The sequence below is a fragment of the Apus apus genome, chromosome 7, assembly GCF_020740795.1.
Source record: "Apus apus isolate bApuApu2 chromosome 7, bApuApu2.pri.cur, whole genome shotgun sequence".
NCBI lineage: Eukaryota > Metazoa > Chordata > Aves > Apodiformes > Apodidae > Apus > Apus apus.
Window position 1 is genome coordinate 13,964,337 of NC_067288.1, and position 13,647 is coordinate 13,977,983.

Consider the following 13,647-nt stretch of genomic DNA (forward strand, 5'->3'; position numbering starts at 1 on the left):
GAAACAGAAATTTATCCTAAATTACTTTGATTCCAGTTGGATTTTACAAATTCTTTTTCTGACAATTATTAACCTTTCCACTATTTTAACAAGTTTCCTCAGTATTGAAGGTTAAAACTACATTTGTAAGTTACAGGTTTTGCTGTCACTGAACAGCTGGATCATAAATTCTGTTTGTTTATCTCCTTAGCTTTCTAACACTCTTATATGCTCTCTCATTCTTCAGGCAAACTCCACTTTCGAAGAACTTGAACGCCTGAGGCTTCTGACCAAAGCTTGGGAAGAAGTAGGACCCCAGCTGTGGTACTTCTTTCAAAACAGCCTGCAAATGAATATGATCCGTGTATGTTATAACTTAGCAGGGATACTCAGTAAGAGCAGCCTTTCACCATCCTTTATTTTTACTAAGGGAGAAGACAATTCATTTGGAAGGTTTGGCTGGAAGCACAGCCTTTGCAGCAAGGAATCTGTGGCTTTTAAAGCTGTTGGACTAGTTACTGGGCTTGGTTTGAAGGCTACTTTTAGAGGCATTTGGGCTCCTCAGAGACAAAACCTCAGATCTGAACACTCTAGAATCTGGTGAATGACTTAGTAATAAAGGCTGCAATTGCTGCTTCCCTGTCTCTCCAAAATGTCCTTCAAGAACAGACAACTTGCTTTCTTGGGTTCTACACAGGCAAAGAAGGCAGTAGGACCATGTTTTTGCTGGGCCCAGAGATTTACATTAGAAAATTGCTTATTTCCACATCCCTTGGATCTGACTTAGATGAGACTTTGATATCTGTAGTTAAAGTTTATAAAGCAGTTCATATGAGAGGAAACATTTGTTTTTCCACACTATTCTATATTAGATTAGACATTTATTACAATTACCTTCTCACTTATAGGGAAGCAATGCAATAGTCAAGGGTAAATTTATTTTCATCTGCTCTTCAAGTCTCACCTCCCATTCAGCTATGCAATTGCTCATTTCTAGACTTAATTCGTTACCATTCCCTTTTGTACTACTTAATAGCTCAGAAAGAAATATGGAAATGGAATCCTTTCTGGCTAACCAGACCATGTGAAAAGGATCATTGTAGTGAAGCTGTCCTGATGTGTTTCTGCAGGACTCTCTGAAGCACCCTACAGTGAGGGACTTCTTGAACAGTCAACTGGGTGCTGAAGGCTTAACAGCTGAACATATAATCAACTTTCTTCACAATGGGTCTCCAGAGAGCCGGGAAAAGGGAATGGCAGACTTTGATTGGCGGAACATCTTCAGAGCTGCAGACCAAGCTCTGCGTGTGCTCAGTCAGTATTTGGAGGTAAGGTCAGCCCTCCCACTGCTACCAATTCTTGAAGAGAATATCTTAAAGCGGGGTAGGCAGTACTTGGAATCCTTGGCACCAGACAAGAAGGTTAAAATCTTAAGAGATCTTAATTTGTTTCAAATTTAATCTCAATATTAAAAGCATGTTTTTAAAATTATACAACAGCACATGAAAACTAATAACTTATTATTAAGAAAAAAACCTTCAGTTTGATGATTCCCAGGTGCTATATTAAAAATGTTGGTTGAATGTCTGAACACATTTTGATGCTGCGAGGCAGAAAGCAAATGTAAAACCTGCAGGAATATTTTTTTTTTTTGTAAGTACTAATAACTGACAGGCCACTAATGTCAGTAAGACCAGAACCAGAGAAGCTAATAGTTAACGGTTTATGTTTCCCTTCAGATTTTAAAGCACCTGATCAAAATTCCATTGAAACCAATGAGGGAGTTTGCACTTGTTCTGTAGACACTTCTGACAAGCTGTGTCTCTTTCCTGGAATCTGAACCTCCCTTCTCTAGGGTGTTCTGTCTTTAGTGTGACTCTCTGAGGCTTTTTGAGAGCCACAGTGCAGAAAGTGAGGTGGAGCTTCATTATGTAAATTTTAAAATGCTCAAAATGTAGATGAAAATATCAAGTGATTGTAAAAATATTTCAGAAGATAGTTTAGTAAGAGTATGGTATGGACAATTTAAATTTGTGATACGAGTACGTCAGACTCAGACTAAATCCAGTGCAAAAAAGGTTCTGTTTCTTTAGAGGGCTAGGTAAACTGCTGCATCTATTCCTTCCCAGAGCTGGGTACATTTAGTTTTTGTTTTTATCCTGTATATTTTTAACTGCGGGGAATGATGTTTGGAAGTGGACCTGAGATGGGGTGGATTCCTGCTAAGTTAGATCTGCATTAACCTTCTGTGTAATGCCAAGTCTAATTGTAAACTTAGGAGCCCACACAAAACTAGTGGACCCTGCAATGTTGAAGATTAACTCCAAGAGTTTAAAAAACTGTTGCTGTTGGCAATAATATTAATAGTTGGGAACTCAACACTTAGCATCTGCCCTTCCAATCCAAACCATTCTATGATGTGAGGGTCAGAGTCTCTATAGAGATGAATTATATCTTACAAGCATTTGTGAAAGAAAAGTGAAGATATTATTATTTAATAGTTAAATAAGCTCTCAGTCTCAAGCTTACAGAAAAAAATGATACTAGTTGTAGGCAACAGGGCCAAGCATAGCTCTCCTAATTCCAGCCTAGTTCAGTCTAAAAGACCATTCATCTCCCACAAGGAGGTAGAAACTGAGTTTTTTATCTGCTTTCCAATAGCTAGTACAAGAGAGAACAATAAAAGTTTTGCACAAAGCTGTACTGATTCTTCTGATGATCTTGTTGCATCCTGTTAGCAGAATTATTTCTTACTTAAGCTGAGTGAAATATATTGCTTTTAGCAGATTAGTGCTGGAACATCCACAATATCAGAGCAGTTACTGTACACAGTAATAGATCTTTGTGTCTTAAAGTTCTTTGTAATGAGCTTATTCTTTTAAGTCTACTGTTTACACTGACTTGTTAGCATTTGAGAATGTTTTCACACTGTGCCAAGCACAATGGGAACAAATCGCTCCCTTTCAGGGACACCCTACTCCTTACCATGGTATTCAGTGAGGAGAAGTCTGCTGCCAGTAACCACCTTTGGAGACCAGATCTCTGCAGCAAGTCGTGGTGCAACTAAAAATCCCACAAATTAGGCAGTGGTTGCTCATCCTCGTCACCTCAGGAATTTCGTGTTCTTCCCTTTGATTACCTTAGGCCACAGAACAGCTGAACTGTTTGTGAGAGCTACCTAGTCAGCACTATATGCTTATTATTTTCTGGTTTTATCTTCCAAACTTGTTCTTAGTATTTTAGTTTCGGTTTTCCCATCTTCATTGGACCATTTTAAGTTGTTAATTACTGGGAGAAGATCTGAAATAATTTTCTTCAAGTGGTTGATGAGTAGGTTTTTTTTTATTACATAGTGAGATTTATGAAGGCACAAGCTGTGTTGCAATTAACTGCAAAAAGCCTAGGCAGAGCATACAGTCTTTGTTTTGAACACAGTTCATGTTAAGAGGAAGAAATTCTAGCGTTTGTCTAGTAGATTACAATTTCGGTACAAAATTACAATCTTTTTTTCACTTTCAAATTGTGTAAATTATTGCAACGCTAGTGTCTTAGCCTATGTTCTTATACAAGCTTTGGTTTCGTTCTACTCACACAGAAGATCTATAAGCATTTGTGTTTTCTGTTTCGCACGCTTATTGCTGCTTCCTTGACTGGGCCCTTGAATAAAAAAGGCTGTGCTGCTCTTCAGCCCAGTCCAGACACTGCCTACTCTGCAGTGAAAAATCTAATCAAAATCAGTTGTCCGTCAGTACTTTTCCAGAGCCATTCTGACAGGTTCCCCTGGAGAACTACATAAGTTCTTCTACATCTGCAACAAGAACCTTGAAAATAATTCCTCACCACAACAAAACAGCGAATAGTCCTCCAGACACTACAGAGATTTTGCTGTGGAAATGCTGAAACTTTAGCAAGAACTTCACTGGGCTCCAGGATTTATGCTCTGACTTTGCCAGTGCTTCAGCTGATGAAGTGCTTTTCAGCTGAAGTCCATGGCTAATGTGCTTTTTGTGTGGATTAGTCATCTTTTAGATTCCTGGTGTTCACTCAGGCACTTTCTAGGTGAAAAAAAATGTCCCAAAACTTGAAAAAGGATAGTGTTTTGACTCCTAAAAAGCTCTTGTGGCCAGATTTGTTGTATAGCCAAGTTAATTTTATCTCCTGGATGCAGACCGTGTAGACAGTTCATGATACTGGGACCTCACCTGTGCTGCAGTTTTAGCCCTTCCAATTCAGTTACTTGCCTTTTTGAGTGAACCTCCCAAGTACAGTCCAAGAGGCAGTGTCCATGTTTCCATGACTGGATGATTACCATGGCTTACATATATCTAAATAAATAAATAATTTCATTCTGTCTAATCAGTAAAGGTGTCACCACAGGCTTTGGCTGAGCTTAGTACTGGCTATATGTTTTGTACATGTACATCTAAACTTGCCCCATCACACTTAAACTGCAACAGCAGCTCCTGCTTTAGGAACCACTCTTGCTTTATTTCCTACTTGTTGGGATGAGCTTGGATGAGGCAATCCCTAAATATCAGGAATAAGCTGCTTTCAAAATCATTCCATCCACTCACATTGACCATAGCAATGCTAAATCTGAGGTTTACAGTTCTTCTTAGGGACAGTGGTGTTTCTGAGATTGTGTTGATATGTGTGTGTTGAATTTTTCATAAGAATTAGACTAAGAATGGGGAAGTTTTCAGGAAGAAGAGAATCAACTTCAAATAGGTTTAGCATAAGCTTTTAAAGCTGAAAATAGCAACGGCTTCAGAAGAACCTATCTCCCTTTTCTGTTTTCTGCCACTGATGTTTCTTTAATATATACTTCTTTGTTCTCATATGAATTTTCTCTTTGTGATTATTCATAGTGCTTGGCCTTGGATAAATTTGAAGGTTATCTTAATGAAAGTCAACTGACTCATAAAGCCCTTCATCTGCTGGAGGAAAACAAATTCTGGGCTGGTGTGGTTTTTCCAGATATAGAACCTACAAGCAGGAGTCTTCCACCATATGTGAAATACAAGATCCGGATGGACATAGATGCAGTGGAGAAAACAAACAAAATCAAAGACAGGTAAGTGGTAGTTCCTTCTCAGTTCTTGCCTGTCATGACATGAATGTGAGAGACATAAAGACATTAGAACCTGCATTGCATACATGCACGTAAACCAACTATATTCACCAACAGTTAGTATGTGTTACAATTCAGAATCCATCTCCAGGTACTGACACAGGTTGTTTCAGTCTTGTGACAGTTAAGCCAGGCAGTGGGTAGGCACATGGATACATGGCAAAGGGAATGACTCTGCTCAGAATCTATTCAGTAACCTGCTTAAGTTTTTAGTTGGCTCCATCACTGGGAGAAGCAGACAAGAAAGGGCTACATGGATTGTGACCCATCTTTCCTCCACCTGGACAGCAGAAATACTCTGCTGTTTCTTCTCAAGTCCTCCTCAAATGGACTCACTTAAAGGAGTAGCAGAAATTATTTCTCAGGATGGTCTACACAGAGAATTATAATGGTGTCTGGTAATTGCAATTCAGCTGTTTCAGTTTAATCTCTAAGGATACTGTATCTCAAATACAGTTATTTCTATTCTAGAACAGTTACTCTGCTACCTTATTAACTTATGTGCACTTTTGGTCAAAATTGCTGTTCTGTGTCAGTGTAGAGAAAATGAAAGGAAACAAAAGAACAGTTCAGGTTATATACTTTATCAAGCAATCTGGACTGATAGACCAAAATCTAGAAAAGACATCTCCAGGCAGTGCCCCTACAATTTCAGCAGCTAAGACTTTTTAATTTATTTTAATTTATTTCCCCCCTGCCCCTCTAAAGCTACTGTTTGCCCAAATGATTTCCATGTGCATTTTCTTTTAAGGTACTGGGATCCTGGTCCAAGAGCTGATCCTGTGGATGACTTACGTTATATCTGGGGAGGCTTTGCATATCTCCAAGACATGATTGATCATGGGATTATAAAGACCCACACCAAAACTGAAGTGCCATTAGGAATTTATCTGCAGCAAATGCCATATCCATGTTTTGTGGATGATGTGTGAGTAAAAGCAGTTTGTCTTAATTCTGATATACTGGGATCGCTGGGTGCTTTAAGACTAAGGTATATGTGTGAGACCGAAAACAGAGACATAACTGAATGAGTTTGTTCTTTTCCTTATCCTGCGATAACCCATACTCCAGAAGCTGCCTTTGCCAGAATTCTACCCCTAATCCCAATCTTGGCTTTTGTTGCATCCAGGCAACGAGAGTCCTACAATGAACAGTAAACACTGGCCCCTTGGAAGCAGCAGTTTCCTTCCAGTGTTGTGCATCATACGAAACTAAAAAAAAAATAATCTGAAGATTTTTTACCTAATTTTCCAGGCAATAATAATAACCTAATGTAAACATTCACATTGATTACATCAAGAATCCATTGTTAACAGGGCACCCCAACTATAACACTTTGATCCCTAACAATATCAGCCCTGAAACTACCCCTGTGATTACTCAGGTCCCAACAAAAATGGGATCTTCTAAAAAGTTTTTAACTAAAACAAAGCCTCATGCTATAGCATAGGACTGGTGCCTGTTGCAAAACTGAGCAAAAGGCACTCACCCATGCTAGAGCATACACTGCATCCTTCAGTTAGGATTCCAAGACTGTGGCTGCAGTTAATTATTGCGAGCACCGGGACTTTATTTCCCTGCTGAAGAGCAGAAAAGAAGAAGCCAAAGAAGAAAGAGGTGGTTTGTTGTCTCTTTGAAAGAGACTCTGCTCCTGGGTGTGAAGATTTCATGGACACATGGAGGCAAAGGGTCTGTGGATGCTGTGAACCCCTACTAGCACTGTGTGAAACAGCACTTGTGCTCCTGATTTTATGAAGTGATGTCCTTCCCTGTTCACAGTGCATCTGTTCCAGTGCTGCAATCTGCTGGTGCAACTCTTGGTATACATTTAACTTATATAAACCAATCAAACAAACAAAAAAAAGACCAAATCAAACAGCACTATAGAAATAATTTCATGTTCTGTCAGTGTGCTTTATGCAGACAAATGCTAGTACTTCAGATAATGGCAGGATGCAGCAATACATTATTTGACCTGTCATTTCCATCAGTCCTTACCCGTTAGTCTGACAAAATGTCCTGGCAAGCCTGCTGGTTTTTCCTCCATGCTGCCCATACTGCAGAGGCAGAAGCCCCATCTGTGCAGAAGTTTTCTGAAGCCTGCAGCAGCCACACACAGTTCAGGGCTGATACCCAAACCAGGTGATAGCCTCTGCAGAGCACCTGGTTTAAGTGAAGAAAGAACATTCTCTTGGTAAACAAGTATGTTGTGCTATGCATGGCCTAGTGCTGTGTTACATGTGTCCACCAACAGGCAAAACCTAGGCCATTGCACAAAAGCATAGCTTTGTTTCAGTGGGACAGATTGCCCTTCAGGAATTTTTGGTGAGAAAAATGAAGATTTTCCTTTTGTTTTTACAGTGGAGTAGCTATGATAGGATGGCAGAAATGCAGTTCTGTAGGGCTCAGATTTAGTCAGCTGAAGGGCTTTTTATTGTTAGCAGCTCTAAGCTTTTGAACTTTAATGAATCAAAAACATTTTGTTTTCAGAGTAGTGTAACTGAAAAATTGCAACCACAAATCAACAGAAAATGTTTTCAGCTTTTTCACCCCAAAATCTCTTTCTCATCCTGACAACACACTTGGGGCCATGCTTCGCAAAGGAGCATCTGCTAGGGATGAGCAGCCATGGAATCTAGGGACAGGGACAGAGAAAGGGAGCAGTGCCTTCATCACAGTACATGAAAGGTTGATCACAGCAGCCTGTCCCAGTACTGTTGTTTTGGAAGTGATATTGTGTGGGACAGTCCAAACATGTTCCCCAAGTCATGTTTTGTAGAAATTTCAGCAGCCTTGTTGGCAGCACCTGATACTTTTAATGCTTAATTTGTTCAGTTCTTTTGCCAGTGAATGCTGGGAGCATAAAAAGACAGTGACACTCCCCTGTTGTTAACATCAGCATATGTCTTAAAATACTATTTATGTATCATAGTAAAAGCATTATGGCAATTCACTGTGAAGTGAGATATATTTTTGTGAGCTACCACATGTTTTGTAGCCTTCAGTAACCCTTAGAGCCTCTTTGCAAAACAGAAATAATATTTATCTGTCTCGTGGGAGTGCAGAACCCTTTGTTCATTAATATGTAGATGGCTTGTGAAGTTCACTAGTGATGTGTTATTGATGTTTACACTGAGAATTTCAAGTCCCATGTTTAATAAATGCATTCTTCCCCATCCCTTTTCATTTTTATTTATTTCTCTGCTTTAGCTAAATTGAACTAAATTTTCTCCTCTTGCTTTGGTAGCTTCATGATCACCTTAAACCGCGCCTTTCCCATTTTCATGGTGCTGGCTTGGATATATTCTGTTTCCATGACTGTGAAGAGTATCGTGCTGGAGAAGGAGATGCGTCTGAAAGAGGCTATGAAGAACAGGGGTATAACTAATGGAGTGATTTGGTGCACTTGGTTCCTAGACAGCTTCACTATGATGGCTGTGAGCACGTTCCTCCTCACAGCACTGATCATGGTAAGGATCACCACTCTCAAACTTGCTATTGTGTTTGCACTGCTGGTTTGCACCCGTTTGCTGTTGAGAAAGAGCAGCAGCCATTCACAGAGACATGGGAGGGGCTGGTGGTCAGTTCTGATCACAGCACAAAGCAGGCACGCTCTGAGCAGATCTCCTGACAGCATCAGCACTCGGCAGAGACAGAAAGATAAATTCACTAGTAAGGTTTATTGTGAGATCCCACACACAGTATCAAGCTGATTACTCTGGATACTGTATTTCCTGTCGACAGAAGCAGATGTTCCAAAAAATAGTAATTGTTGCTTTAAATAGAAGGGATCATAATGTGAGAAATTTTAATCATATAGGGTTAATTTATGTATATAGCATATATTATATATGTATGTATAATATGTTTTTTATATTCTATATATTTATGCATTAGTGCTTGCCTGCTTAGAAATCATGTCACTATTTCAATTGAAAAAACCTGTGAGGACAGAACTTTCAGGACAGCTTGGGGAAAAAACAAACAAAAAAACCCCACAAAACAAACAACACCCTTTTGCCTCTGTGACTTAGAATTGCTCTTATTTTTGTAATTTTTCTAAACAGTCTGGATATTGTCTCTAATGACTACCTCTTATTTCTGTTACCTGAGAACAAATTTCCTCCTAGCTGCTGTATTTGGTTATATTAATCTGTAGCATTTTGACAAGGAAGAATGCCCTTGCATCTTTCCTGATGTGGGGAACTGGTACTGGTTCAAATCCATAGTTCGGGTTCTATCCACTCTATTATCAGCCTGCCCTGATGAGTTGTTATAGTTCCTTGCAGTTCTGTTACAGTTTGGGTGAATAGAGAAAGCTTACTTTATTTGCTACATGGGTTTAATTAATAATCAAGAGGTAGTTAATACCAGAGAGGAATGTGCTAGTACCTGTAATTCACTTCCTTTCCTGGATTTCACTATGGCAATGTGAGGCACTTTTGTAAATACATTCTTATGAGAGATTATATCTCTGGTGAGAACTAAATCATCCCAGAGACCCAGTGAGATGTTGCAACAGTGTTGAGACCTGTTTATAGCCTTAAGGCTCAAAACAAAGTTAAGCCTAATAAATAGGTCTCAACATTGGTTTTTAGGAGTAAATAGATAATCAGCAGCCGTCCATGCTCTTCTTGAGAGGTAGCATTTAATCTATAAAGTCTATAAGGAAGAAGGGTCAATAAAAGTTCACCCAGTGGGTTAATATACAAGGATCTCTCAGAAAGTGCACCTGGGTTCTTCAGCTGTGATACCCATCTGGAGTTTGAATATAATTTAGAAGCTTTATGCAGAAGCTTTATAATTTTCCTGTTTTTCTTCTTTTAAGAGGTATTTTGTCAGGTTTCCTTACATTGGCTAATCTGCATATCAAGCAAATGGACTGAGGAGGAGATGAAAAAAGATTAATGAAAATGTATTATAATAGTTCAAGTAGTTTTATTTAAAATGCACAGCTTGGTGTACTAACATGAGTCACAATCCAAGAGCAGGGATAAAGTTAAATGAAGGATTTGTTGTTGTGATGACCTCAGGTGTTGAAACATTACTGCCTGGGAGAGAAGTCATATTCGATAAGAAAGACTGGATTACTACTCATTACAGGTTGCATGTCAATGGCAATTCCAACCTTTTCTGCTAGTCCAGAAAGTGGCAATACTTCTAAATTTTTCCATTTTCCTTTTTCTTACAGTATGGGCAAATACTACATTATAGCAGCCCGCTTCTCCTCTTTCTATTCCTACTGACGTTCACCACAGCTACCATAATGCAGTGTTTCTTGTTCAGCACCTTCTTCTCCAAAGCAAATCTGGCAGCTGCCTGCAGTGGAGTCATCTACTTCACCTTGTACCTGCCCCACATTTTCTTATTTGTCTGGCAAGACCGCTTGACTGTTAATCTGAAGATCCTAGCAGTAAGCATTTATTTCATTGTATGGTATCTTTGGGTTAAAATTGTAGCTGCCCTTCTCACTGTGCATACACAAGTAAAAAAGCATTCCATATCTCCTCTGCTTTTTTGATTCAGAGAGGGACACCTCTGAAGTTCTCTCAAATAATTAGGGATTGCAAGTAAGCCTTTAGCACACCTAGTGACCAAGAGGTATTTTCCTGGCTTTTAGAAAATTCAATAAAATTTATTTTGCTTTTTGAATGCTAGGAAACTAGCATAATGTTCCAAAAGTTTTGAACACTTCTTTGTAAGTCAAAGCAAATTTTACTTCTGGCATGCTTCATAAATACAAAGGAAATTCTCAAAATTGTGACAGTTATCTTTCTCATGTGGTATAGCTTAGTTAACAGGGTAATATCTAAGGATGAGAAGACCTCAGGTTCACATTCCTTCTTTATCTGAACATAGAGTTATGATTTAAACCCAAGTTTCAAACTCTGGGAAATATCTTCCATCTAAGAATCTACAAACATTCTCTATGCCGTGCTTCCTTGTAATTGAACAATTAATGTACTGCTGAAAACCAGACTTTTTTTTACTTAGCACACTATGATAATGCCTCACTGAGTGTTGCTGTTCGGATCCCTTTTGACTCTTAATTTTCCTGGCATTGCTGGCTTAACTACATATCCTGTGAATGCGCACTATATAATTCCTTGCTTGGTTTTTGCAATACAACATTTCAGAGGATATTTGGTTACTATACCAATTATTAGTTTGTTGTGTAAGAAACAGATAGCAGATATGCCAGGGGGAGGGGATGGTTGTGGTTTTCCTTATCCTAAGCATCTGGTGTACTTTGTCTTGTTATTCACAGTGGGCCCTACCCCATACACTCAGGACGTTTTGTTGCTCCAAGGCAGGCAAAGGTGTACACTGCAAACTTTTAGTTGCATCTGTAGTATTTTCTGAAGAGAGACATGAATGGAAAAAAACAAGCTGTGAAGGTTCCCTGGCAGCTGAAGAAAGTAAAGCCAAGGTTGAATTCAGTATGTTACGGCTAAATACTGCTTATAACTGCCACCATTTAGAGGAAGTGAAACTAGTTTTCCTTGATTGTTTGTTAGGTGTTATCAAGTTTTGAGGTCCAGTCCCTAAAGGTAGTCTATTTTTGTGCTTGCTTCACAAAATGTCGCTCTGAGTTGAATGTCATTTTCCCTTTATTTCAGAGTTTGCTTTCTCAGGTAGCTTTTGGTTTCGGTACAGAATACTTGTCACGCTATGAAGAGCAAGGTCTTGGCCTACAGTGGGGGAACATCAGAACCAGTCCCTTGCAAGGAGATGAATATAGCTTTCTTCTTTCCATTAAAATGATGCTTTTTGATGCTTTTCTCTATGGAATACTTTCTTGGTATCTCGATAATGTTTTTCCAGGTAGGTAAATTTCTTATTAGTACAAAGTGCTAGTAGTTGTTGTAAACTCTGTTAGTCTAGTTAGCCTAATAGAGTATTTCTCTATCAGAAAAAAGGGTATTTGACGTTATAGGCCATGACTGCTATCCGGTATAGCAACACTGGTTTATTAAGTGCTTCCACTTATCTTTTTCCTTTCTCTGATTTTAGTCTTGAAGGGAATGGAAAAGGAGGAAAGAGTCAGAAGCAGGATGCAGTTTCTGGTCCTGTTTTGAAATGTAAATAGATAATCAATTTACAAAAATATCTGTTAAAAGCAGTTTTGTGCACCTGTTTTTCTTTTGAGAAGTTTCAACCATTTCTAGTGATAATTTCTCAATTTAAAAAAATATAGAAGTAACAATTTGAGTTCACATATACTATGACCACATTAGGCCAACAGTTTCTTACAGGTTGGTGTAATTTCCTCAAACATAAATTGTGCCTTAGCAGCTGTGAAAGTTGCTGTGTGGATTTATTTTATTTCTAAATGGGAATCCTGATTCTAGTGCAAGTTCATAAAAGGATTTTCCATTTTATCAATTACAAAGTTTGTGAGAAAATGGTTTGTTCCTGTAGCTTAAATAGTTATCTTGCTTCTTATTGAATATTACTACAATGTAATAAATCCAGACTCTTAAACTGTACAAGCAAGTGATCTTTCCCTTCATTAACTAATTACTCCAACATGTGACCTGCAGTTCCAGAATGTGTTCCTTGGCAGATGGCTATCTTTTCCCTCCTTTTTCCCTGTTTGAGTGGTCACTCAGAATTTGAGATCTTGCAGATTTTCTAGCTTCGGTTCCTCATAATATTTGTTCTGAGTATGTCCTTGGCTTTCTGCTCCTCAGTTTCCATGGAATTTCTCATTGTGTTTCTCTGTCACACAAATGCAAATCCACCAAGTCAATTCTGTAGTCTTTGAGCTTGCTATGTTAGTTCCATGGATAAACCTTTGAACCATATGGTTCAGTTCTTGCTCAAGTTTTCTGTGCAGCCCAACCACCCACTGGCACACTGATCCTTTGGCTGTTTGAGCATTCTTCTCCATAAGGGAATTCACTTGGGTTTACATTCATCCTGAATGAGAAGCAGTTGTTTTAGCTACCAGCTTCAAAGAGGTATAATGCAGTTCATAACAAGGGCAACACAGCCTGCTTGTGGATTGCTTGTCTGTCATAAGTAGCGCAAGACCAATAACATCTGGGTTCACCAGGATGCCAGTTTTAAAAATAGCAGCTCAAATCACTGCATTCTATAAATCAATATGATTCAGGAAAGCGGTGTTGATTTGCACTAGCTCTCGTCTGGCCTGAGAACTGATAATGTTATAGTTTTTTTCAAAAAGTAATTAACCTGTGACGAAAAAGCCCATTTCTGCTTAAGAAGAGGATTACTCTGTTGTCACTTTTCCTACATGGCTGTATGCTGAAATAACAGTGTCTCTTTTTGCATTACCAGTTGTGAGTTCAGGCCCAGGCTAATAAGTGTAAATATAATAAGCTTTTCACTCATGTCAACCCTCAAGTGTTAAGTGGGCCTTAAAAAAAAAAACCCTGAGTGAGGCTGAGATCCCATCTTAAGCAACTATGGTGTTCCTTGGCAGCTGCTGCCTGGTTGGTGAGGGTTCAAGTTGTCTCCATGTAGGGATTAGCTTCATTCTATAATTAAACCACATTCTACTTAAGAAAAGG

The 13,647-nt window shown here is 38.9% G+C and overlaps 1 protein-coding gene across 1 annotated transcript in view; it reads left to right on the forward strand.

Moving 5' to 3' along the window:
• The window catches only part of ABCA4 (ATP binding cassette subfamily A member 4), a 66,075-nt gene that overhangs the window by 14,990 nt on the left and 37,438 nt on the right, over positions 1 to 13,647 (forward strand). Inside the window, exons 8-14 of the mRNA XM_051625157.1 lie at positions 227 to 343; positions 1,110 to 1,307; positions 4,848 to 5,053; positions 5,862 to 6,038; positions 8,358 to 8,580; positions 10,302 to 10,523; positions 11,731 to 11,935. Coding sequence (XP_051481117.1) covers positions 227 to 343; positions 1,110 to 1,307; positions 4,848 to 5,053; positions 5,862 to 6,038; positions 8,358 to 8,580; positions 10,302 to 10,523; positions 11,731 to 11,935 — 1,348 coding nt within the window. The remainder of the gene's footprint in view (positions 1 to 226; positions 344 to 1,109; positions 1,308 to 4,847; positions 5,054 to 5,861; positions 6,039 to 8,357; positions 8,581 to 10,301; positions 10,524 to 11,730; positions 11,936 to 13,647) is intronic.